The sequence below is a fragment of the Seriola lalandi genome, unplaced genomic scaffold (assembly GCF_002814215.2).
Source record: "Seriola lalandi dorsalis isolate HSWRI2012SDOR001 ecotype SW California unplaced genomic scaffold, Sedor1 jcf7180002052274, whole genome shotgun sequence".
Lineage (NCBI taxonomy): Eukaryota > Metazoa > Chordata > Actinopteri > Carangiformes > Carangidae > Seriola > Seriola lalandi.
Window position 1 is genome coordinate 272,156 of NW_019522827.1, and position 27,323 is coordinate 299,478.

The 27,323-nt window shown below is 43.6% G+C and overlaps 1 protein-coding gene across 1 annotated transcript in view; it reads right to left on the bottom strand.

Moving 5' to 3' along the window:
* The window catches only part of LOC111650394 (A disintegrin and metalloproteinase with thrombospondin motifs 20), an 81,524-nt gene that overhangs the window by 27,358 nt on the left and 26,843 nt on the right, over nucleotides 1-27,323 (bottom strand). The window contains exons 10-26 of the mRNA XM_023400282.2: nucleotides 27,126-27,267; nucleotides 26,361-26,465; nucleotides 16,581-16,726; nucleotides 16,099-16,280; nucleotides 15,273-15,409; nucleotides 14,740-14,857; nucleotides 11,274-11,369; nucleotides 8,637-8,803; nucleotides 8,318-8,447; nucleotides 7,136-7,262; nucleotides 6,805-7,015; nucleotides 6,459-6,623; nucleotides 5,759-5,929; nucleotides 4,658-4,777; nucleotides 3,317-3,424; nucleotides 1,289-1,453; nucleotides 189-458 (exon numbers count right to left, since the gene is read on the bottom strand). Of these exons, the coding sequence (XP_023256050.1) occupies nucleotides 189-458; nucleotides 1,289-1,453; nucleotides 3,317-3,424; nucleotides 4,658-4,777; nucleotides 5,759-5,929; nucleotides 6,459-6,623; nucleotides 6,805-7,015; nucleotides 7,136-7,262; nucleotides 8,318-8,447; nucleotides 8,637-8,803; nucleotides 11,274-11,369; nucleotides 14,740-14,857; nucleotides 15,273-15,409; nucleotides 16,099-16,280; nucleotides 16,581-16,726; nucleotides 26,361-26,465; nucleotides 27,126-27,267 (2,560 nt within the window). The remainder of the gene's footprint in view (nucleotides 1-188; nucleotides 459-1,288; nucleotides 1,454-3,316; nucleotides 3,425-4,657; nucleotides 4,778-5,758; nucleotides 5,930-6,458; nucleotides 6,624-6,804; nucleotides 7,016-7,135; nucleotides 7,263-8,317; nucleotides 8,448-8,636; nucleotides 8,804-11,273; nucleotides 11,370-14,739; nucleotides 14,858-15,272; nucleotides 15,410-16,098; nucleotides 16,281-16,580; nucleotides 16,727-26,360; nucleotides 26,466-27,125; nucleotides 27,268-27,323) is intronic.

Sequence of the window (27,323 nt, forward strand, 5' to 3'; positions counted from 1 at the left end):
TGATTGGCTTTTTAAAATTTTTTTTTTATAAAAGTTAAGTTTTGTGTGAGTAAAGAATATTAATCAGGCTCCAAGAGAAGATCTTAATTGTACATGGCAAGAGAATGATGCAAATTCTTACTGGAATTTTTTTTAAATCATTCTCAACAGAGTTATTTCTCCAAAGATCACATGCTGAACAAACATACTGCGCCCCAGGGTCCAGTCCTCCACTGGTTGTCTGCTGAGGGCACGTTCCAGCTGCTGTGCCCAGGATGGCGCCCTGGGTCCTGGGGATAGCCGTAGGGCTGGTCGTTGATGCGCTGGCGGTGGTAGATGGAGGAACAGGGTGCAGCGGTACACTCCTGTTCTGTTACGGGCTTTTCATCCGGGTCACAGAAAGACTGGTCCACTGGCTGGTGGTAGTTAGAGCAGACCACCTGTCTGGTGGTTCTTCCCGCGCCACATGTGACTGAACACTGCGGCAGGGGAGAGAGAAGCAGAAGTGTTATACACGGAGGTGAGGGAGGGCGACTGCAAATGTCACAAGCCACCGATAATTCAAACAATTAAACGGTCATTTAAAGTTGAAAAAAAATGTAATTCGACTCAAATCGACTCAACTACACTGTCTGCGCTGCTGTGAGAGCCATGTACTGAACTGACATGATGCCTTAAAGCACAAAATGCATTGATTCTGTACTTTTTAAATGTCATATCTTAACATTGAATAGTTTTTCCCATATTTCACTTTGTATTCCTGACTGACCTTGCCTGCCCTGTTCCATTGTGACTCCTTTCCAAAGACTTCTTCCATTTGTTTCTCTAATTAGATTTAGCTTTTTTTTTTCTATATCAGCCTTGAGAGCTTGGGGAGTGTTGTTTTCATTGATTGGTCCCATGCATTGCTTCATCAAGTGAAGCCCCATGAGTCTGTGGCTGTGAATACAACAGGAGTAGAAATCATGAATTTAATGAACTTAAGACTTTGTCCTCAGAGAAATTTCATGTGGGCTTTTATATTTAAAAGGATTTTCATTTCACATGAACACATGATTAAAAGATCAGTAGAGAATCAGTGTAAATCATGCCTGGCTCCTTCACTAACAGTGAAACAATCCCACCTCTGGTCTTTTAGTGACATCATCGAGAGTTTTGGCTCTCTCGCACCACGCTGACATTCACAAATCAAGACTTAACTGTCCCAGATCCCAGCTGTACCCCAGGGTGACAAAACTATTGCTGCAATTTACTGCAGTGGAAAACATCTGTATAGACTGGACGCAATGTTGGTGGACTTTCTACTCACGGGAGACCACTCGCCGGCACGCCATTGGCCGCAGGGGCTGAAGCAGGCGGAGGACTCTGGTGGGCGCGACAGGTGGGCGCAGTATGACTCGTCCGCCACCCCTCCCTGGGCATCTCTGCAGCTGACGTAACGCTCTCGCTTCCCCTTGCCACAGGACACAGAGCACTGGAGGACATACAGATAAATATTTGTCTCATTTGGAATTTCAAAAATGTTCAAAAAGTCTATTGTGGTTTTTAAAATGATGCTGTCAGCTGCATTATATTTTTCCTGACTGAAAAGTGTCATGAGGTGCTGTGCTGTTTAGAGGATGGTTTTAATTGATATGTAAGCTGTGCCATACGAGTTTAACAAACTGTCAGCCACAGATGGTAATGAAAGCATAGAATATACTGTATACAGCTATTTCATGTAGCTCTAGGTCTATAGGTATAATTACCCAAGTTTATATGGTATAAAGTGACACTGGGAGGCTGCAATTATGTTCAATTTGAATTTGAATCCACTAAATAACCCATTGTTTCTATATAAGGATTTCAAAAAGGGTGTAAAAAATTCTGGATTCTCAATGATTTGATTAATTTGATTAAAGTCCCTGTGATTTTCAATCACTTCCTGTGTGTTGAAAACATTTCTCACCACAACGCAAAAACACAAATCAAGACAGTTGTAATATTTTGTTTTAGAGTGATTACATCTCATTAATTAATCAGCATTTTCATTAGATTATTAAACTTGTTTCAAAGTAAATGGTCTTTATCTTTCTTGTCTTTTTCTAGTATAGTCTGATAAGTGAATGACACCTGGGTTCAGGTTTGTTTCTTTCATACTGCTGCTTGTGTTTTTTACAGTGCAGTATCATGTGTTTATGTGCTCATACAAAACCAACCCATCTAAACACATTTCTTAGACTTTCATAGAACTGGCAGCATTTTTTTCATTTAAATTAACTACAGTGGATTCTTCACCTGGTGCCTCAAAGATTTTCTCTGCTGTTGTTGGTGTCCTGACATGACTCCCTGATCTGCTCTCACCTGCTTGTAGTCTATAGCTACAGCCATGTCATCTCAACAGGACATCATAGTAAACATTTCTGAGGAGGATGAATACCTAATGCAATCAAACGACTCCAGCTCAAATAGGCATGCTAATATCCCTCTCATATCAATGACACTAGAGAGGATGGCAGTTCCGCTGCACAGGGGAATGTGTGCATGTGTATCTATATGTGCATGTGGTTGTGTGTATTATGTTTGTGTGTCCGTTAGACCACACTGGTGCTGGCCTCTTTGACATGTGAGCTCGCAACGACTTTCAGATTGACAGACGGGGTTCAATCTTCGAAACCGTAGACTTGTGTTTAGATGAAATCTGGTTTTCATTTGCAACGAGTAACAATGCAAAGTATCAGAGAGACAGAGGGGCCTCTCAGCCCAGACAGTGGAGCCTGTGTGTGTGTGTGTGTGTCTCTCTCTCTATATATATATGTGTGTGTGTGTGTGTGTGTGTGTGTGTGTGTGTGTAGATGCAGCAGGGGGTAAAATAGACAATGCCAGAGAGGATCATGGTCGTGTACAGTATGTACTATCTGAAGGAATGTTGGGATATACAATAAAAATTTAATATGTGAGTCTAATATTTGTAAACACACATGCAGGAGACCCATCATTACTAGAGTGTGGTTTCCTTCTATTAAACACACACACACACACACACACACACACACACACACACACACACACACACACACACACAAACAGCTCCATCAATATTCTCCTATTTCATTCTTTGTCAAGACAGAGGTAAGTCTGATTTTAGAGCCCAGCAGATTACAGAGCGAGAGAGAGAGAGAGAGAGAGAGAGAGCGAGAGAGAGGAAGAGAGAGAGAGACTAACGAAACAGTAAAAGAATCTGTTTACCATTTAACAAAAACCACACTGCTTTTGTATATTCTCTGGAGCGTAGAAGGTAAACCTACAGACTGTAATGTGCTCTGATAGATCCACTAAATCCTGTTTGTTTCCTTACCGCAGTCCAGGAGCCGTATCTCCACTGAGTCAGGAGCTGGGCTGAGTTGTCGGGACGAGGTGTGCTTTGTGCCGGAGAGGCCCAGGGACACGCTGGCATCTCACAGTCCTACAAATGCAAACATGCAAGCGCAGTATAATGAGCTATTAGTCATACATTAGTCATACAGCAACAGACCGAAGCGGTGCCACAGAAAAATCTGTAGAAAATACAATTCAACATGACTGAAACATGAAGCTATTTACACATCGGTTGAGGATGTTCCCGGCCTCATTTCCACTTCCCTGAGCTCGTAGACCTGCCTAACGCAACGTCCGTCCGTATGGTGGTGACCTCAGTTTCAGCAGCTGAAACTGATCACTTATCTGGAGACTGAGAGGTCATCGGTTCAACGCTCTCTGCCTTCAGTGCCCATCAGTGTCTAAGAACCCTTAAGCAACACACTTAAACCACTCAGGCAAAGTGCGCTGCAGCCTCATGGTCTCTGTCCACCTTGACACTGAAGTGGACTTTTTTTTTTTTCGGTCAAAGCAACGGTAAAGACGTTGGAACGTCGTCAAAGGGTGAAGATTAAGGCCACTTTACACATGAGTGGATCTGCCTCTTAATCGATCGACAGATGATTAACAAGAGCCATCCTGAGCTAAAACATCACCATGACTGAATGAACTGAGATGTCAGGTCTGAGTGACCCTGAAAATAAAATATAAAAATATGTCATTTAGTTGCTGGATCATGTTGGATTTTAGATAAACCGTACAAGGAATGGGAGCTGAGAGAAAATGAGTCGGTTCTACGAATCAATATTTTTATATCAATGTGACCGCAGATGCTTGTAGTGAATCTAAACCTCTTTTCCATCCTTCAACCTTCCTTTTTCCCATTAGTATGAATTGAATCTGTGTGGTGTGTGTCAGATGTGGGCATGTTCACAAATAGGTGTGTGTGGTTGCAGGCGGCTGGTTTCCCAGGCACTTGATTTAAGAAGGGAGGATGGCGCCGTGCAGCAAGGGAAAAATCACTTTAAACCAATATTCTCCTTATAAAATATCTGGGCATTTTTTCAGTGAAATTTCCCTAAACCCAATTATAATGAGCTTTAGATAAGGCACTTTATTGATGCTTATTTCCTGGCCTCAGATGATGCATCAAACATCTGCATTCAATACTGTATGCAGCACTTAATGCTGGTCTTTTATGAGTTGCATTTTATTTATTTACCCCAAGAGCAAACCACCAACTCTGGGACAAATAAGGGTCAACCTTGAATATTAAACTTTCAGTTATCTGAGCAGTTTGGATGGTGTGTGTGAGCAGTTATTATGAGATTTTTTTTTGTACCTGACTGTCTCTGGGCCTCGCCGCAGCATTGCACTCTCTGTCATCTACTGTGTCACCATAGTCCCCCGACACACACCTCACAGCTCTCATCTGGTAGCCATGACCACAGGTCACAGCACACTGAAAGACAAAAATCACACACGTACATTCACATACACATATAAACACAAAGAGAGAAGCCCAGTCAACCGCAAGCTATCTCAAACTCTATCTAAGTATGTCAAGGTTGATATCTTAGACGGGGCCTCAGTCAAGGTCCAGCTCAGCGGAGCCTGGATAAGACCCTGACATGCATACGCGCACACACACACACACGGACACACGCATTCACATACACACCCACGGTCTCAACTCGACCCTTTACCCAATTCTTAACTCCCATACGAGGTGATCCAAGCACGTTTAGGTACAACACAAGAGCAGAGGAAGTGCCACAGGATAGGTTTATTTGAGCAGCAAATTATAATTACACAGGCATTAACGAGCCGATTTATTCCAGCTCTGTAAATACCTCTATCTGACTTCATGCAAACACGTGTGGGAGGGCATTAGATCTACGAGTGTAAACCAAAGCATGAATGGCCAAAGACACCTATTCATACGTGCTTCGTTCAGTTGGTGCTTTATCCTAACAGTGACATACAGAAACAGTTGAATGCTTATAAATTTGAATGCATGGGAAGACGTGTGTTTGTGTGTTTTTCTGTGTGTGTGTGTGTGTGTGAATGTGTGCGGACTGTGGGTCAGGTTTAGTCTGACAGGATATGAGGGCAAAGTGAAAGCACCGAGGAGGAAATGGCAGCTGGAGTCAGAGCACACTCCTCCGTAACTCGCTGGTATATCAGGTTACACACCCACACACACACACACACACAGACTTGAAATATACACTGTCTGTCCTACACACCACATTCTCTCTCTGTGACCACACACGCGCACACACACACACAGTGTAAAAGATATGAGTCAAACTCCTAGACAACGACCCACACATGAAATCTATTTCCTCTGTCAAACACTGCACCAAGTCACTTCGCCCCAGTGCGTCTATGTCTTATCAGCGTGCGTGCGTGTGTGTGTGTGTGTGTCTGCAGTACTCACCGCTCCCCAGACGCCGACCTGCCAGGATGCACACTCGGGCAGCTCGCAGTTGCCCACGGCTTGAGGTTTGCTTGACAGGTCGCAGAAGTGCTCGCTCAGCTTTTCCTCCCCGGCCCCCATGCTGCAGGACACTTGCCTGTGTCTCATCCCTTTCCCACAAGTCACCAGGCACTGGGAGTGGGAGAAGAAGGTGGGGAAGTGTGTGGGTGAGCAGTGAGGGTGAAAAAAAATATCAGACAGCCCACGTTTACAAAGTAGTAGATTTCTACCATAAATATCCTCCAACATTTGTGTCTGTGGGTTTGGAAGAAATATTAGAAATTTCAGTAATTGAATATTTCAATAATATTTCAATATTATGCAACACAATTCCACAGCTTTATTAATGACAGCTTCTGAGATGACATCACTACCTATTAGACACCATCAATAAAACCTGAATAAGAACTTCATGAAGGAAGGATTTATTGCAGTACTGTTATATTGGTCCAACGCCTGTATTACATTACATTACATTACATTACATCACATATACACCCCTGACTTTACTGTTGACCTCTGTCTGCAGTTGGCTGTGGTAAAGGCTGGTTTTGTTGGTGCTGAAGTTCTGGGGAGTCCAGTATTTACACCTTCTTGCTGCATTTGTAAGTGCGTCTGTGTGTGGCCTTATCTGCGCGTCTAGGTGTGTGACAAGGCCCACCTCGCTCCACTCGCTCACGGTCCACTTCGGACACGGCTGGTCGTTGCAGGTTTCAGTCACCACCCTCTGGTACTCATTGCACTCCCTGTCTATCAGCCGTCTGCCCAGGTTGTTCATGCAGTAAGACTCTCTGCTACGGCTCCCGCGTCCACATGTCTTTGAGCACTGTCAGCAAGAATAAATCAGCCGTGTTTTAGCTCACTCAGTCATGTGTTTTCATCTCTTTTTCGTATCCCTTCAAAAGTTAAATAATTATGGAAAAGAAATTATTGTGCAAATCAGAAATAGTTGTATTATAGTTTCCTTTCCAACTACTCTTTTCATGTAAATCTTCCACTGACTGTACCTGTGACCAGGCGCTGTACTGCCAGTTCTTCAGCAGACAGTCCCCATGGCAGGGCTCTCTGGTCTGAGGTTTTGCAACTTCTCCACACATGCCGGCCTCCATCCTCTCACTCTGTCTCTTCACCAGGTTGTACTTCATACACTGAACGTCCAGGCTGCGGTAGCCCGGACCACATTTAGCAGAACATTCGCTCTTTCCAGCAACATGCCACCTGTGCAAGAGGAGATTAGTTAGAAAAAATGTTTGGCTGTTTGTGCTGTGCAGGAGCCGATACTGTGGGCGCGCGCGCGCGCGTGTCTGCGTACGTGCGTGTGTCTGTCTTAATACGCACCTGACTTCGCAGTCGGTGTTGCAGGGCTCAGTGACAGCAACGGGACGAGGTAAATGTTCACAGCGCTGGTCGGATACCTCGAGGTGATCGCTCTTACGCACACACACTGACTTCCGCCTCCGCTCACCTACGGAGACGTAAGTTCAAATCAGACAACATCCGGCGGACAGTTCGCTTGACAAATATATCACCTTCTTCACCTTCAACTAGACTGACCAGCTTTCTGACATCTCAACTCCTTCATCCTACAGCCTTAGGGGTTCATGCTGGTCTCAGACCCCACAAGCACATCTCTTTTACTGGATCCCACTGTGCACTCTGACCCACTGCGAGCCTGACTAGCTTGCTTCTGAAGGAGACATTTGAGGGGTTAGTCGGGTTAAGGGCCAGGTCAAGGGGAAGGTGTTGGTCGATGTGATTGGCCGGGGTCGCGGTGAGGTTGCCAGGAGGGGGATTTATGGAAGCGAAGGGTGAGTGAGTAAGGTTGTGTGGGTAAGTGATGCAAGAGAAATGGGGATCCTAATGTGCACTGACACAGATCCCATGTTATAAGAGCTGTAAGATGCAGCATGGGTCTATAATGTCACACTCTTTAGTTTTATGGTCGTAAATTCTGATGCTTTATATTAAGAGAAGCTCTAAAATTTGACTTGAGTTCCCATACAGAAATGTAATATATGACATATACGTCCCTATATCAAAAGGGATGTTACCATATCCCACATCTTCTGGATATATGAAGGTACAAGTTTATAACATATATGAAATATCCATAGTAGAATTTGTATATGTACATATATTAAAATATCTATATGATAAATTTTAATATGGTATAACAGGTTGTGACCATATATGTTAACAGTATTTATTTAATTTTTACATGCAAGTTCATTAAAACAACATCTAAAAATTGGATATGCTTATATATTGTAGCATGTTGGAGATAAGCGGGTGGAATTAGCTATAAACTTTTCTTCACAAGGTCAAATATCGCAATTTGTGAAAAAACAATGAATCTAAAAGTACATAAGCCATGTACCTCTGCATGTATCACAGCCCGTCACAAAAGCTCTCTGATGTCTTGTGTGATTGCAAAGCTTTTTTCTTAGGATTCACAGAGGCCAAAGAGAAATGATCATGTTCTTCACGTGTGGAGATTTTGAAGCCAAGCTGAGACCTTACCCTGACAGATGCGGCTGCACTCGAGCCAGGAGCCTGAAGGATCCCACACAAACTGCTCCCTATGTTCCTCGATGGGTATGTTGAAGGAGTAACGGACGTCTGGGTTGTAGAGGTTTCCCACACACAAGACCTGTGGAAAAGTCAGAGGACTTAACAGTGTTTTTTCTAACTCAGTATCTCGGTTGAAGAGGAGGACAGAGATGCGGAGAACAAGACTAAAAAAACAGCATGACAAGAAGCAAAGCAGAATAATATGCATTATAACCGAAGTAGGAATTAAACTGATAAAGTAAATGAACCAGACACTTCCTGTTAATACCTGCAGGACGAGCTCCTCCTCGATGCGGTCGGTGCAGTTGATGCGCTCTACTTTTGTGTCCGAGCCGCTGTACTCAATGACGGTTCCCTTGAAGGTGATTTCCCTTTTGAACATGGCCACCACAAAGTTCCCATTCAGGAGGGAGTTGGACTGGCTGTCAGATAATGCTGCAATAAGAAATGGAGCAGTTAAGAACAACACAATTTTAACCACAAAACACAAAAAAACACTCCAAATGTGAAAGAATTCAGCTCGAGTGCGGGAATGTTTGGCTCCGAGAATGAGTCCGTCTCTTGTGGAATTGAGGTTTTGGGAATGTTTACGAGATGTGGCATTTATTCATTTCAGGCTACATGTTAAGTAAACAGCCTTCGACCGGCCATCCCATTGTTCTGCAAAGCTATCGTTGCGGGGGGTATGCTGAAACACTGGTGACACTAAATTGCAGTTATTTGGAGTTAGACTGCGTGACTCTTCTTAATGACTGACATTGCAATGCAAACAAAACTGAGTAGCTAATACAAACAAGCACATAAACACACACACACATAAAATAACATACGCAGGAACTTATGGATAGACAGTCACACTTGGCAAACTAACACACAAACACAAAATAAACACCCACCACCTTTTTTTGGCAACCTCAAACACCACGGTTCCAAGAAACATGTAGTTAATTACAATCTGAGGGTGCATGCCCAAACAATGTATTTGATCAAGACTTTAGACGCAACTTTGTTTACACTTCATTCTGCTCATTGTTGGATGCCAGATGTCATCTTTAGCCCACAGACAACTGTAGGATCTGTAGAGTTTTGACAGTGATCTACAGATCTGCTTGTCATCATTGATGCTTTGCAGGAACGGAGGGAAAAAAATGCCTTAGCAGAATGTGTAGACACACACAGACACACACACACACACACACACACACACACACACACACACACACACACACTCACACACACACACACACACTGAGCGTGAACTTCAACATATATTTATATTACAGTCACTCTCTTCTTTTACACCTGGAGATGCTTCTACTGGGAAAAAGTTACACCTTAACGTTTTAACATGACATGGTTACAAAGTACAAGTTGGAGTGTATGATCTGGTACACACTCTCTTGTAAATACAGACGGGTCAAAATTAAATGAGAAACCGACATCAAGGGGCTTTAAAAAAAATTCACGGCTTAGATTCTCCAAGTCTCTGTAACTCAGCTGGAAGAATGAAACACCTTGGCGTATTGTACTGAACGTGGTATTTGTAGAGTTCCCTCGGGAACCATAATTGTGAACTGCTTTTCTTATGTGACAAAGCACAGGTGTGTTCTGTTTGAGGTCAATATAAGCTCATGGCTTCCCCTCGGTGAAGGGAGAGAAGGCGGAGACCGAAAACTATGCATTGAACTATAAGTGTGCAGAGCTCTTTTTCTCCAGATTTTATTTTTTATTTATTTATTTGCCTTTTTGCACCAAAGCATTGTAAGCAGGTAAATAAAATGTATTCGAAGATCAGACTTCGCAAATTGCTTCCCAATAAAAGACCAAAAAAGGTAGAGAGACGCTTTGAAAGTGATAAATAAAATAGAGATAAAATAAATAAATAAAACTAAGCAGAGGCACGTCTAAACAGGTGGGCCCTGAAGTGTCCAGCGGTCACGTACAGAGGGAAAAGAACTGCAAAATTTAGGACCCATGACTTCAAAAGGACAGTGTCCGTTTTATGTTGAGTGCGGTGATCTTCTCAAAAGAATTTCAACATACTGTACCGGCCCAGAGTGACAACACCGGCAGGGCGTTGCAAATATCAACCATGTTTAATACAGATGGCACTCACTCACAGCAGGACTGTGGCACTCAGCAGCAGCGGGGGTCGACCTTCTCACAGCGGTTCGGCGACGAGGCTTTGCCAGATGTGTTTTCAGACTATTTGACTTAAAACATCTTGAACCTGACGTGAACCATCTGAAAATGGGCACCCACCCTTACAACATCGGCAAAGCTCTGTTTTCCTGGGGTTTTGTTTTTTTTTCCCTCTCTCTCTGTCTGTGTGTGTCTCTCTCTCTCTCACATTCAAGCACACACACACAGACAGAAACACACACACACACACACACATATACACTTTGAGCCTGGTGGGTCCATCTAACCCTATACCCCTATATCTACTTTCATGCGGCCTGGGCTCCACATGCCTCTAATTAGCACCTATCGCTGCCTCATTTATCTTTCTCAGGGGCTGACACTCCATTTGCTTTCCCAACCAACCTTATTTGCCATGACCAGATGGACCAACGCCCAAACACATTTCCTCCATAATACACTCAGTACAAATGACAGTTTCCTTTCCTTCATGAAAACAGTTTGACAACAGTTTAGCCCATGTCTCCTCACCCTCCTTCACTAAAAGCCTTTCTCTACAGCTGCGGGTCACCAAGTGGTTTATAGCCATGTTAGGGGATCATGGCATTGACCTTCCAGATGAGAAGTGAAGGGATGTAATAAATACATCTCATTAAGTTGGACTGCTTCCATTTTGGATTTATTCTCCCAAGTAAAAACTGCAATTCGATACGGCGTTGCTTGAAACCGCAACCTTGTACTGACACACGCGCGGCGCACTCACCGAGGTAGTTGTCGTCTTCTGGCTTCCCAGAGTAGCTGACCTGTTTGATATCAATGTTGGTGGCTCCAGCTGGGATCCGGACCACTGTGTTGTAACCTGAGGAAGACGGAGGGACAGACAAAACAAGGGAATGAGACAAGGCGCATGGAAAGTAGAAGTCTCAAAAGGGAACACAGTAGCCACAATAACAGCGGTGAGAAGTCCCACCTTGATTTGCATAATAGTTTCACTATGCTGCACCAAAACCCCTGTCAGGGAAGTCCGGTTCCAGCCACTGGGGATTTAAATGTCACACTTGGAAAAATACAAAAAAGGTCTAGTCCTCTCAAATAACCTGCAGGAGGCCTTGTTTTAGTCTCAGAGGCCCGACCGTGAAATGATATGTAATTATTCCCCGGACCTACCTTTGGCCTGTAATTACTGCACCGGGCCTGTTGTCCCATGATAAACTAACATAGAAAATGAGTGAGCATGAGAGAGAGAACGAGAGCACATGAGAGTCAAAAGGGCAACAACAAAAACATAAGGCTGGAGAATGAAATAAGATAGATATGAATAAAAAGGAAGCATCCAGTTTTGGATTTTGGCTGCTTGTGTTTAGCCAGTTGTGTTCGGTTTCTTTTATTATTAATAAAATTAACAGTTTTATAAAGTATGTTCCAAAAACTGATGCTACTGTTGAAAGAAGTCATGTTTTATTATTGTTTTGAAACACAGTTGTTATATCAGTATTAGTATCTACAAATCCCTAACGACACTTATGAGAGTAGTTGCTACAGATTACAGGGTACCCAGTGTAAATAATAAATCTAACCTTGGACAGTTTCAAACAAGGAGAGAGCAGATGAGCCCCAACTCAAAGACAGATGCTTTGTCAGCTCCTACCTATCAGCTGAGTAGGAACATAATCTTGTTCATAGTAACACTGAGAATTACAAGGGGGAAACGTTTCATGCACACTGCACTCACGATGAGCAGCTGTTTGGTGCGGTCACAGTATTATGCTTTAGGTCACAAGGCAAGTCCAGTAAAATCCCTGGAAGTTCAAAGTGATTAGCATTGGCATAATACTGGCTAATGTCACGTACAATAGGAGAGTGTTAACATTCACTCTTTCTTCATGAAAGATCAGCTTGAGGATTCGAACCAACAACCATTTCATCAGGTGTCATCTGGCCTTCCAACTACTCAGTGCTGCCTTCAAAATAAAAAGAAAAGCTGAATGGAATGAGAGGATAGGTGTGAGCTGGTGTTATATGATGGTTAGCCTGACACCTTGAGCCACTCGGGGGCAGCACTTGGTTTACATATCTTCCTCTCATCTCATGTAGTTTTTTTCTCTCTGTCAATCACACACACACACACACACATACGCACGCACGCACACACACACACGCACACGCATCGAGTGGGATGTCATCACAAGTTGTACAGGAAGCTAGTTTTCAGTCATAAATATCACTATGAAACAAAAACCACTTTGCATATTCCTTCACAATAAAACCCAAACCTTTATGAGGCTGCCCTGTTACCAGTTCCCTGTTACTGTTTTATGAGCTTTATGTCAAATTCCCTCCCTAACCACTGAGGACAGAATAAGCTCATAAAAATACAGTTTAGAAACCACCAGCACGGTCCCCCTCTGAGGAAACATGGTATCCACAAGCCACCAGAGGCCTCTGAGATCCCCCAGCTTAGCTACTGACCATACACACAATCCTCTGCCACCACAGAGTGACCCAGAAATGAACAGTAAATACAGTACACCACCCTGGGGAAACACACACACACACACACACACACACACACACACCATGCTACACTTATGGAATGTTGGAGTTAACTTCAAACATGCTTCTCTCTGCCACTAGCAAGAAAGAAGATGATGCAGTATTAATAGTCTGCAGAGGAAAATTAGAAAGGTGTCACAAGCTCGCCCTGGTGCAAGTTGTCAGAGGATACAGCCGGAGTTGACTGCAAACATTTGCTTGTTTTGTAGTTACAACGATGATTTTATTTTTCCATTCTGAGACCGAACGCATTCAATTATCAAGTTTGTGTTCCTGCAATTTGCCATTTTATTCACTCATTACTTTACTTTCAAGGAAAACGTAAGTCCACCGGTGCATATCAGTTACAGTGTTTAGGCATCCACTATGTCCTGTGCAGCTGTTTATGAGACATTAGCTGGCTGGCTTTATCCAGAGTTGCAGACGTGACACGTCAGACTGAAGTTAAAAAATGAGACATAATTTAGATGATATCAAGCAATATCTCTGTCAAATTAGTGCATCATAGAGCCATGAATTCCTGAAGTCACTTGGCTGAATGGCAGTGGAGACCAACCCTAGCGTGATGTCACACAGGCTCAATTGGAAATTAATTCAGATGCTTTAACTTATTTGAGACTTGACGATCTAAAGGCATCTGCTCTGAAAGGACTTGGTCTTGGTTGTGTAAAAAAAACAAAAACAGTTTAAACACCCTTGAAGGAACATATTCAAATAATGTGTAATTTCAGTGGTAAACATTTAGAAACTTGACTTGCTTCCGCACAAGACAAAAAGAATGGTGTGTTTTTTTCTCAGTATTCACTAGTTTGATGAAAAAAGGAAGGAAAGGTTGATATACAGAGGATTGACACAAAGAAAAAAAAAAGGAATTAGACTTGGGTACATACGATAAAATAGAGAAACAACAAACAAAAAAGGACAAAAGGGTGAAAGACAGAAAGACAGGCCCAGACCCAGGAGCAGAGGGATATCCTGCCTGGGCTGCACTCCCACTTGTGTTCTCTTTCTTAAGGTTAAGCCAGATTTCCAGGGCTGAGGTCGCTGTCTGGTTTAGTTCAATACAGCCCTCAAACCCTGTACCCTCAACAGCCAACAGACTGGAGAAAGAAAGCAGATGGATAGAGACGCTGAAGCTCAGCGCCAAACTAATACGGAGTTAACATGACGGAGGCCACACCCAGAGCTTTTATGCTAATGTTTCTGCTGTTTTGCTGCCCAGACTTAAAAAAAAAAAAAGGGGTTGGATGCAATCAGCAGTTGGCGCGCACTGAAGCAGCGCATTAAGCAGGACAGTTCAAAGGGGTGATGTCAGGTTTGTGTTTGCTATCGAAAGACCTGACAGAGTGAGATCGCTGTGTTAATCAGTTTCTGAAGCTTTAGTGAAGATTGGTGTTCTGCATTTTTCCAAATGTGGCTGAGGCACGCATTACTGGCTGAAAAAAAATCAGGCTTAATATGTTTAAACATAAGCAGACATGACATCAGTGCCTAATATGATCCTACAGCCACGTGAAGCTGAAGTCTTTCTTAGCTCCTCTATGTTTACTGCATATCAGACGTGTCATACCTCATCTGCAGGGGCTGCTGACACGCAGCATGTTTAATAGCAACATCTTTTTGTGAACGGTCAGCTATTAGTGTTCTGTGCGTGTAATCTGAGCAGCAGGACTTACCATACTGTGCATCGTTGAAGGTCCCCGCCAGGGTTTTACACGATGAGTTGTCCCCGCCGCACACTCCGCACTTGTCATTCCTGGCCTTCGAGTTGAGGACGTGGTCGCAGCCTGCTTGCTAAAGAGACACAGATGAGGAGAAGCTGGAAATGTATGATTTCGAATGATTTGGTTGGATGTTTTACAGTGTAGTTGTTGTAAGTAAGTTTCATGTGGACACTTTGGGATGAATGCAGGTGTTTCTGAATGTGACGTACAGACATTTCACTGAAAAATCAAGCGTCATCTTTTCCGATAAACATAAAATGTAAATCGTGTAAAAATATGAGATGGATGAGATTGTTAAGTTTGTATTTCTGTGTCAGCATCGTCGTTGTTTCCCATCAGCTGAGATATAATTTTGACACAGATAAACATATCTGATTACATAGAAGCTGATGTCAATGTTGAAGCTTTTATTTTGTGTGTGTGTGTGTTTGTGTGTGTCTGTGTGTGCGCAAGTCCATTAAAGAAGAAGAAACAGATAGATATACCCTGCAGAGGCCTTGAACACAGATGTCGTAAGTGTCTGGCCCACACGGCGTGCCGTCGATGACGCGGTCCTTCAGCTGATAATATGCCATGGTCCCAGCAACCCGGCAGAAGAGCTTACAGCGATCCTTCATAAGTACTGGATGGAGAAAGAACCTATTTACATTATATCTTGTTGCTAAAACTGTCTAAGAGTTTCTTGGACCAAATGTCTTGACATTGTATTGGCTCCAGGGTTTGGCCTGTTTGCTTGTACAGCATCAATTAAATGAATGAATCACTTGCAGTAACTTAGACATGGTGGTCTATGCCAGATGGTAATCTCATGTAGCTGGGCAAGCCAGTCTCGGCAAGGAATGAGATACGGCTGCAAGAGGGACAGCTGCCAGGAGGTTCGTATGGAGGGGCTGCATGCTGCTTTCATGTTGCTGTTGTTTAGTGTCAATTCAAGGTTTACCCACAGGGCAGCGCTTATCATGTATGTAAATTATGACAAAGAAACATACAGATGTGTACTCTACCTTACACACCCACCCATTCGTCAACATACAACGACATCATAATGTTGTATGTTTTACATACCTCCTACACACAATGCAGACTTATTGCAAGAGACGTTTACACAGGCCTAAGTAACGATAATCATACACACAATGAATAACTGGTTGCAGACAGTCGTGCAGCATTTAAATTCAATGCACCAATCACATTGTTTCATTGGCCTACACTGTATAGTTGGATGCAAATAGTGTCCATCTTTGATAATGCAGCTCAAGCTACCGCACGACACTGAAATTAGACGCTTTAGGACGACATTGTTGTACTCACTGCCACTGTACTTGGGCACCCAGCGGACGGTTGGAGGTAGACCGTTGATGTTGAAGTGCTTGCCATCAAACTGCGAGCACTGCTCTTCGCGGAAATCTTTCCGGCCTCGCGGACATGGCTCAGTGTTGCAAGAGCGAAACTTCATCCTGCGACCCACACAGAACTTACCGCCGTTTCTGGGCCTAGTGTAAGAGAAGACGGATCACAGAAGCACTGCACTCAGTTTTCAATCTAGAGATCGTGTTTGCTCTTGTTTGACTGGGGCTTTATGACTTCAAACCGACAATGTTTACACTGAAATTCACACTAAAGAAACAAGTTTTCTTTGCTTAAAATCAAGTTGTGACTCACTTAACCTGACACAGGCTTGTTTACAACTCTCTGCTCTCTGATTTTGCTACTACTCTTACCAGTCCAGAGTCTTACACATATTTACAGTCTGTAATGGCTTTATTTGTCTTAACTGTGTAATTCCTCCTTACTCAGGCTTGTTGCAGTCTCTGGCGGTGCTTCGGGTTCCTCCACCACAGGACCTGGAGCAAACACTGTAGGGCCCCCAGGGACCCCACTCCCCATGAACTGGCTGCAGGTCCAACTCCTTGTTTACACACATTCCGTGTCTGCAATACTGCATATGAATACACACAAAAACACACACACAGATCCTGTCAAAAACAATGACTGCAACTCCTGCAGTCCTGAAGACAAACATGGACTGTGTGGAGCTCTACTGCAGATTTACAGCACACACAGCTGGGAGTGGTGTTCGTCTTTGCCTTCTTAATCCCCTGTTTAGATCTACAGCTACATTTTAAAAGAAATCCTAATTCAGCTATTGTTTACCCTCAGGGAATGTGTCCAACTCCTCCAGCTGTCAAAAGAGAAATGGGAGCATGAGGGAGAGACACGGACACAGATAGACACAGAGAAAGAGGACGACAAGAAAAGACGTGTCAATGAGAGAAACCTGAAGCTGATATATATATACAGGATGTCCTATCATAGATTTTTAAAATCAGCCACTTTTTCAAATGCATATGGAGGCGTGGGGCGTGTTATTTTGAAAGGAGCTAAATCAATAGTTGAGTTTCTGCTCTGTTCATGACACATGTCTCTATCTTTAGTCTCGAACTGATTCAAAACTATCTAGTGATGAAGAGAAGAATGGATTTCATCAATACAATGTGGAAATCTATCAGTGCATTGCAGAAACAATTTAATGAAAACAATGGTAGTCTGACACTCACAGAAGTAGTCAAGTGTATCACTACTTGGCGAAACAACCGTAATAAATAACCATTTCATAAAATCTCTTTGTTTCCACAGAGTCTTACCATTTTTCACATGGGCTCTCTGTTTTCCCACAAGCCTGGTTCAACAAAATTAGTTTAGCAACAAAGAGAAAGCATATGAAAGTGATATGAAATCTATTTCTCAGGCCAGACACGAGCGAGCAAACCCAGACTAAATGTAATTTAAATCATCTTCTGCTCAGATTGTGAATACAAAATCACATAATACACATCTTTCATACAGCTGATCCAATGTGACATAGAAAATAAGGCGCCTGGTATCAAACAGTTTTTAGCCACTAGCCAACCTTTGCCAAGAAGTGCTAACACTGCTTTCATAAGCAAAGCACGGCAGGCCCATTTCCCTTTGTGTGTAACCAAATCCCCTACCCGGTGACTAAGATATCGGAGGGTCCTGTTCACTGAAAGAATGCAGGACAAGACGGCGTCTGTCTGGGTACGTAACCCGTCGTCCGGGCACACAGGCACGGGGGAGCAGTGGCACCATGATAAGGAAACTCTAGAGTTGTGATAACAAAAGGAACAAAGTTCATTACTGGCTTGACATCTATAACTCCCTTCTCTCCTGTTCAGCGGTGTTTCTGCTGAGGTACACATCTTTAAGCCTGTAACGTGAACAGGAGGATGCACTCTTGTGGACACCTCAGTGTTTCAGAGTTTTGTTTGTGAGGTTGATGTTCACAATCGGGTCCATCCGGATGAGAAATACAACTGCTATAATTTCAACTGGCCACAAGCCAAGATATTCAATCCCCCTACTTCAGATGAAAAAAAAAAAAAAACAACTAAGACTGCATGTTCTGAAGACTCTTGAGAACTGAGAACAGAACCATATGAGATCCGCTTCAGTGGATTTTCATAATAACACCAATAAAAACAGAGAGGATATCAATCAAAGTCATCTCCTGGACAATAGTGAACCTGGCCACTTTATGCTTTAAAACAAATTCACAACTTGCAGCCATTAACCTTAGCGGAACACCTGCAAAAGTGCAAAGTCATACACAGAAACACATGTAAACATACACAGGATTTGGCACCGCTGCCCCTACTATCCTGGCCTAGTTTGCATCTAATGATGGAGTGTAAAGTCTGTGCACAATGACAGACAGGTGTTAACAGCTGCAGGGTATGGACTAAACAGGCCACAAACATTTCCGTAATCCAGACCTGGTTTGAGTAATGGTCTGGGCCTTTCTTCCTGTCTGACTCCACTGTACATGCAAACTGAAGGTACTGATAATTTTGTTGGAGCACCAACAATGGTTCAGAGAACAATGCCAATAAAAAGCACTAAAAAAGAATGTGATAAAACATCCGTGAGTGGAAATGGCTTCCACACCACAAAAAGGCAAACAGGTGTTGGTTGGTTGAGCAACGTCCTGAAGTAAAAACAAAGAGCTGCACAGTTAGAGTTCATGAATTTGGCAAAGAAACACATTTTAAGAAGTAAATCGAGAGTTTTCCTTTGTCACAACAAAGAGTTTCCCTCCCCTTGTAGCTCTCACTTCCCCTTCCCCCACCTCAGCTTATGGACTGACAAGCCGGACCTGGGCATCCCCTCTATACGTCCTCTCCGCTGCCACCCATCCCCCTTATCCCCTTATGGGAAATTGCAAGGGCCACGCAGGGACCACCGCGGTGCATCCAGGAGGCGGGACCCAAGGAGCTGTCAAACACAAGGCGGACTGTCTGTCAGAGAGGACCAAAGCCTGTGTAAGCCTCTGAGGCATTCCACTCCCCCCGCTGGCACTCTGTGTTTACAACCGTTTTGTTTGGCTTGAAAAGGTGATGTGGGTGAAAAGAAGAAAGAAGGAGGGGTGGGGGGGTGGACGGAAAAAAACATCTGTGTGAGATGATGTATGTGTGTGTGTGTGTGTGTGTGTGTGTGTGTGTGTGTGAATGTGAGCATGCTCATGACCGTGTGTGTGTGTGTGTTAAGTGGGAGAGTGATTGCTCAGAGGTCTGGAGGCATCTGGGGGCCACGCTCATTTCCAATTAGCCTCTCTTTCCGCAGTGCACAAACACACTCTTGAGGTGAAAGGTAGTCTTGGCAAAGCTCAAACAAGCATTAAGGACACCAGCAGACCCCTTCCTAGAAAGATTGTCAAAATTTGCCCTCAATTGGGAATGTGGTGAGACATTTGAAGCTCTTGTGAGAGAAACCTGTCCAGCTGTGACCAGCACGTGTTTCAAATTAGGAATTTCACAAAGACGCACGCTGACTCACCAACATATACCAAGACATGTGCATGTGCACATATATCACATGCATGCACGTACTGTACATATGCATTTGTATGGCACACACAAACACACACAATAGCTTTGCCTCTTTGCTCTGTAGTCACACAAAGACAGACTAAATAAAGTTTGACAAACTTCACACAGTCACAGGGAGCAGTCACCAGCAAGCTAACCTGGACAGTGGTTAGCTAAGGACAGCAGCATCTGCTCTGAGCTCTTCGGCTGGCTGGTTTAGAGGTTAGTACCCTGTAATTGCAAGGAAACTGTTGCAGAGAGCACCTCATTTCTGAACCCAAGCCATACATCACCTCCAGGAATGAGAAGGCAGAGGACTGATTTAAAAAGCCCTCCGCTCTTTCATTTTAACACGGCCATTTCCAAAAGGCATCACCTTTCATGTGGCGGTGTCTTTCTCATGCCTCTGGGTTCGGAGTTCACTTTGGCCTTGGCCTGTTGGGGGTTTGTGTCTGTGATGCTTTACAGCAAGCCCTGTCTTCTCTACGATGCACGTATAAAACAGGCATCAATCCAAAAACACGTCACCTGTCAAAATGGAACAATATGGACCACAGCTGTTGATTTTCTAAATGTCATAATTTCCTGTTACATGTCTAATAACTTGACCTGGAGGTGAGAGGCAATGGAGAGCCCATGAAGCTATATGAGTAGTGAGGGATTCTGTGCAGTGATCTCTTTGGGCTGACAAAGCACTGGAATAAGTGAAATGACAGTTGTTATTTTGGACTGGATCTACTTGGTCAGCAGAGGCATACCTCTATTACTGCTAGTTCCATGTTTCCTCTTTCCCTTGTGCGCAAAGGGTGTGAAGAGGAGGAGGAAGAGAAATTATGAGAGGGAAGGGAAGGTGAGAAAGAGAGACAACATGATGCAACCTTGACCCAAACCAACCTGTCCTTTTTACTATGACTCCTCACTTGCTTCCTATCCTCTTTGTCCTCTCTGTGATCCCTCCTTTCCTCACATCTTTCCAAGAAGAGTAAGGGTTGTTATTACAGCGAATGAGTAGTTTGGTCCCATCAGCTGTTCTATTCACCTGCACTTAGACACTTTTACTGCTGGTCTTTCTCACTCATGATTATCTCTGTACAACTACTAAGACACACATAATCTACCCCTTATTATGATTTAAAGCTGCAGTCATGATTTTTTTTATGAAAATATGTATTTTAGCGCATTATATTATTATTATTATTATTATTATTATTATTATTAGCCACCTGGGGGCAGTCCAACAAGCTTTAAAAACAATACTGGCACATGGTCACCATATAAAGTTAATATGACAAACATGTTGGCAAATAGTGGCTTATTCACACATTGAGCAAACACAGGACAAAACTAGCATTCATTTGGAGTCTTGTCTGTGTCCACCTGATGAATGTATGTCCAATACACACAGATCTGTTAAATACTCCACTATGTTCACCAGCTAATTATTAGCCTTTGCAATCTGCCATTTGCCAGGTGATGTACAGTGGGTTTTTGTCGATGGCAGCAATAAGTGAATCAAAACAGTGAAGCCTTTCCAATCTCAATGACTGAGATTGGAAAGGCTGAGTCAGGTGATGACTCTCTGTGGGTTTGACACCATAAGTGAACACTTGCTACTATGTGTAGCACCATAGGCTTCAGTAGTTGCTTCAGCCGTTGTTAATATAAAAATATTGATTATATCAGCTTTAAGGACTGGTATGCTATGTAAATGGCAGACAGACAAAGTTAGCAACCACTTGATGATTCTAATGAGTCAGAGGGGCTTAGAAATATTAGGTCTACATGTGTCAAGTGACAGAAACACTACTCCAAATGCTTATGTTGGTGTATAGCCTATGCAATTGTTTGCTCACATGTTAGCCATAACAATTTTAATTTAAGATAGGCCTACTGTATATGTCTGGTGCGGTGTGTTCCGCTTCCTGAGAAGTTCCTGTCTTTATGTAATTATTTACACCTTCTGCCAAATTTCCAGTGAATAATTAATGACTTTAAAAATTGAGTATTAGGGCATTAATATTTGCCCCATTTTGAAACCTCACTATAATAATGCATCTTTCTCATCTTTCTCCTTCTACACAGCCAGCAATGAAAGCTCCACTCACTGGGTACCGGACACAGTATCAGCAAACTGAATGCTAAAACAACAATCCTCTTGTTAGCCCAAATCCACAGATATGTCTGTGACGATGGCAAATCAAAGTGGCAACATCCTGCAAATATCCAGAGATTAGCTGAGAGTGACACTGATACCAGTCTCACAATCCCAAGCTCCAGTGCAGACACATGCACACACAAACACACACACACACACACACACACACACATATACACAAACACACACCCTGTCCCAGCATCGTACGACAAGTCTGTCAGGCTGCCAGGGAGCTCCAGCCAACACTCACCGCCTCAGCCAGCAGACTCCATTCTGCCCTGGCTTCACTTTTCAAGACCTCACTATCTCACTCTAATTGGCTGAAACCAGAGCAGGTCGTCATTCTTTTCTGAGGAATGTTCTGGAAATCGAAAACAACTTCCCGTTTATTCACTTACACTAAGCACTCAATTAAGTCCCTATTAAGAGTATCTGGGAGAGCGTTTTGGGTTTTACACGTATTCAAAGAAAAGCTGAGCAAGCAGTCATTGAATTGAAATCGTGTCATTTTGCAACAAAGTCCCTAGAAGACTTCCCTAGATAACACCCAGGTTGACAGTAAAATAAACAAAACTGAGAACAATAAAAAACTTTCACAACAAAACATCACAGTTTATTCAAGCTCTGTCACCACTTTCTTTTTTCCCTCTGCCACCCACTGAGCGATGACGTAGTGAGAAGCAACAGTGCAGGGATCTTCAAAGAGTTAGGATGTGCATACAGGGCCAAGCGCTCCCCGGCTGTGGCTTGACAGGCACTTATTGATCAAGCTAGCTGGCCCCTAATCTACACATACATGCACACAGACATACATATTTGTGTGTGTGTGTGTGTGTGTGTGTGTGTGTGTGTGTGCGCGCTTACATTTAATGGTGGGCAATCCTGCAAGCATATAAATACATCACACACAAGAGCATCCACATGCATGTACTTGCACACAAAATCAAAACACACACGCAAACAGACACACACAGACGCACAGGCAGGGTGCTTTTGAAGAGTGAGAGGAACCGAAAGGGGCGGGAGGGACAGGGAGGGGGGGGTAAGGGAGAAAGAGCAGGAGAAGAGAGGATGGAGGGGGGGTAGTGGGATGGGGAGGTGGGGGGTGGCAGTATTTATAGACAACAAGTGATGGGATGCCCTCATTAGTGCACGGCCCACTGAGCTAGATGACATACGCCGCCAAGAGGTCATGTGACCGCATTACTCACTCTGGTGCCCTGTGAGAGGGCCCGTTGAGCAACAGAGAGGGCGCGAGGGAGGGAAGGGGGAGAACGAGGTGGAGAAGCAGAGCGAGTCAGAGGAGAAGGGAACACAGGGGGAGAAAACTACCCATGAACCCTGCAGTGCCCATTGCCCTATTTCAACTAAGCTGTATACAAACAAACATTTTTTTTTTCACTCTTTATTTAGGGGACGTGCCTCTCTCCCATTTTCTGAGCACTGACCTCAATTACCCGATGTGGTCAGAGCTTTGTTTCATAACCTAATAGAACAAAAAACTCCTCTGACAGCGCAGGCACAAGAGGTGACAGCCGTTGAGAAAATGTACGTTTTACGAGAGATGATGTTTCCAGTGTAATCGCTGAGAATGACATGGCAAGCTCTGGGCTAATGATAGGACAAGAAAGAGATCTTTAAAGGGGAGCTTTGGTTGCTAAGACAATACCTGCTGCTAGTTTTTCCCCATAGAGGCCATAGCTGTAATCCTCCACATCTGACACTCCCCTTCCCACACACACACACACACACGCACATACACGCACACACGAACACATACACACACACACTCCCGCTCAGAGACACCTCCGAGCCAGGAGCTCGACCCAAGAGCCTGTAAAGCCTCAGACCTGAACCTCATGACTTCTTTGTGGAAAGAATGAGGTAGGGGTCAGGGGAAGTGGCGAGAAGGCGTGATAGGTGCAGTGCATTAAGAACATCCAGGAAAAGAGAGAAAGAGAGAGAGAGAGACAGTGGAGGAGATACACAGAACAGTACAACACAGTCGCAAGAAAATCAAGAAGAATCATCCGGGTTTACAGATTACCAGACGTTTGAGGCCGGCATAAAAGTGAACACACACACACACACACACACATACACAGACACAGACACATACACAAACACACCACACAGAAGTACCACATAAAAGCGGTCTTGCATGGGCAGGTGAGTATTAGTGCAGGGCCCCCCCTCTCTTTCAACTCGCGCTACTTCAAATAGCAGTTGAAGACGAAGCAGAGGTTTCATCACTACAGACAAAAGCTGTGCCACTACTCGCACACAAAACGAAATGTAAGAAATCTGTTTGTGAATTTGTTCAGACAGAAAACAACAATGACAATGACGAAACACTGTTTTTTTGCCATGTTAGTAGAGTGGCTTCAGGGGTCGCAAAGTCTGTTGGTCCAGTTGGTCAACTTTGGTCGAGACTGAAATATCTCAACAACTACTGGATGGAAATTAAATTCGCAGATGTTATGCGACCAGAGGATGAGTCCTAATGACTTTAGAAATCCCCTGACTTTTCATCTTGTGCCACCATGAGGTTGACATTTATATTCTTGAGTGAGACAAATCAACTGTCATTAGGTGGACTACCAAGGTATTTGGAGGAGAAATTCATGTGTCCTTCAGAATGAATCAGTAATTATTTTTGCTTAAATCTTCACTTTTCATCAACTCCAAATTTTTGATTCGTTCTTAAATTAAAGTTGTGACCAAATACCTGTGCAACAAAATAACATTCCCATGCATGTATAATGTATCCTCACAGTAAGCAGGCCCCAACTATAAATGGTTAACACATCTAAAAACAGTTTCTCCTTTTCTAACAAATTTAAGCTGGTTTTAATCTAGATGTCTAGGCGTCCTTGGACCTGCAAATTACCAAATGAGTGTTTACAGGGTTCCAATGAGGACCAGACATCCACGGCGATCCAGCTCAGTCAGCCAAACTTGGGTTAAAGGTTTGTAGCTTATTAAAGCAAACCGCTTGCTGTGATTAAACTAAGACCATGTCTCCTTAACCGTTTCTCCCACATACAGGCTGAGAGCAGTATGGGAGCCACAATCCCAGGACCATTACTGTTTAGTCCGGTTGTTGTGGTTGGATTAAGATGTTAGCTATCCCCTGTTAACCTCTCCTCGCTAGACAGCGCTGATCCAGGACCTAACATGGTGAGGAGGGTGATGGAGCCAGATGAAAGGATATAAGGGATATAAGACTTACATGGGCCCACACTGCAAAAGACTCCTGGAGGGCAGGAGGTTAAGGAGAGAAGAGAACCCTCCCTCTCTTTTTCCCTCTCATGCATGTTCCGAATGTTAAACACCAGCCCACCACATCCTCATCCCCCTGTACCTCCTCCTCACTCTCCTCCTCCCTCCTCTCCTCCCGCCTCCTGCTCTTCAGAATCACTGATGTGAGGTCTTTTGTGCGAGCGCTGGCTGGCCTCAGCCTGGGCTCTGTTACGGCCTGACCACTGACCCACTCACCCGCCTTTTAAAGAGGTTTTAGGGTCATGGGTTCACAACAAGGTGACTCAACTGTGAACGGCGGGCGGCATCCTCTTTCAAAGGGCCTACGTCTTCACCTTTCCCTCTCAAGACTCTCTCTCCCTCTTTTCTCCCCACTCTGTCTCTCTTTTCTTTCCTCTTTCTCTCTCTCTCTCTCTTTCTGCCTCCCCCCCCACAGCCCTTCTTTCCATGTATCCTCAGAGACTGACCCGCCGTCTCAGCCCTAATTAGCATAGCATCCCAGAGCGAGGAGAACATGAAGGCTAATGGGGGTTGGGGCCCCGTAACAACACTGAGGGTAAAGCTTCAAGTTTCTAACTAGGGCCATCACCTGACCACATTTACATGAGTTTCTGCAACCAGAATGCAGGCAGGAGAGTAATGCATGATAAATTATTCCTTTTTCTTGGTAGAGGAAGTGAACTAGAAGGGAAAGGCATCAGAATTCAAAGCAGCACTGCCTGCATGGAAGGTATTTTGTATTTTGCGGCCGGCTTGAACAACAACGCTGATAAGGGAAGAGGAGGAAACACATTCAGTGTCGCAACATGATGATCCAAAACAAATACTTCAAATTATTCCATAATTAGGTTGAAAGCTAATTCAGTCTGGTTTCATGGTAACTGAAATGAATTAAACACTTTAGTCTTATCTGCCTCAAATACACGATGGGTGGGCTTTACTGCGTAAGGATAATTCATCATGTCATTCCAATGGCATGCTACCCCATAAAACAGGATTAGGAGTTTCTTATGTGTGATACATATGAATTTCTAAGGGATCTATTACATATCATTCTCAACAAGGACCACTTGATTGCGGCTGTATCGAGATCTACAGCCACACCCCCCAAACCGACATGCCTCCAACATCAACTGGAGCACAACAGGTGTCATTCTGCTTATTAAAGCATTTGTGAGTCAATAAAAAAGTGTTTACTGTTTTAGCATAGTGAATCCAATTACTATGATCTGTTCATTAAGCAACACGGACCCACATGTGGACTAGCTTACCATTCCATGTCCACAGTCAGTCCCATCAGCCAGTGGCATGTGCTGTGTGCGACATCCCTTATGGTCCCCTTCTGCACTCGTACACCACAGCCTCTTGCACTGTTTCTTTGGGGGGGAAAAACAAGCAATTAATCATTCTGAATAGGAAAAGAGCTTCTCTGTAATGTGAAGACACTCCACAGACAAAACAGTGATTAGACGTTCTTAATGAAATCTTTTTTGAGACTTTTGTTGAGAGCACAGCAGAACTGAACTGCTATTTCCTCACATATTGCCTTCTTTCATGTGGGAGGAGAAGTGTGCAATCGCAGTTCCAAAGTCTGTTTATTGGTTTCTTCTAATAATATTTCAGTCTAAGTAGCTGGGAACTGACACTTCCTTTTGTGCTTCGTTGCCTCTCAGACATGTGCAAGATGCATTTTAAATGCCTCAGCATCACGTTTTAATTAGTGGCTGTGCATTCAACAATAGGCCGAGTTAATCTGCCCCTTTGTGTCTTGTTAAAATGCATGTTGTACATCAGGCATGGGAATTTACAGATTAAATTACTGTACTTTACATCATAATAAAGAGCCTTGAAGACTACACACAATTAACTGACTTCAGTTTCATGTTTACTGACCTACAGTACATGGATAACTGCTTTGTTCAACTTTGTAATGGTTCATAAAAAACAAGGTTTTCCTTTACATCTGAGTAGAAGACATCTATCGCAGATGTACTTTCACCTGGAATCTTGCTTGCTTTGATAGCAAGCCAACTTACCATGTAGGGGCAAATTTGGGATCCAGGTCCAAACATCAGTTCACATTGTCTGTTGGCATTGTAGATTTGACCAGGGAGGAGCGTGGGCAGCTCGTACGTCCTGCCCACAGGTTCATCAAGGAGGCACTCTCCGTATCCAGTGCTAAAAAAAAAAAAAAAAAAAAGTAAGCGTGTGTGTACAGTAAGTGCAAACGAAGT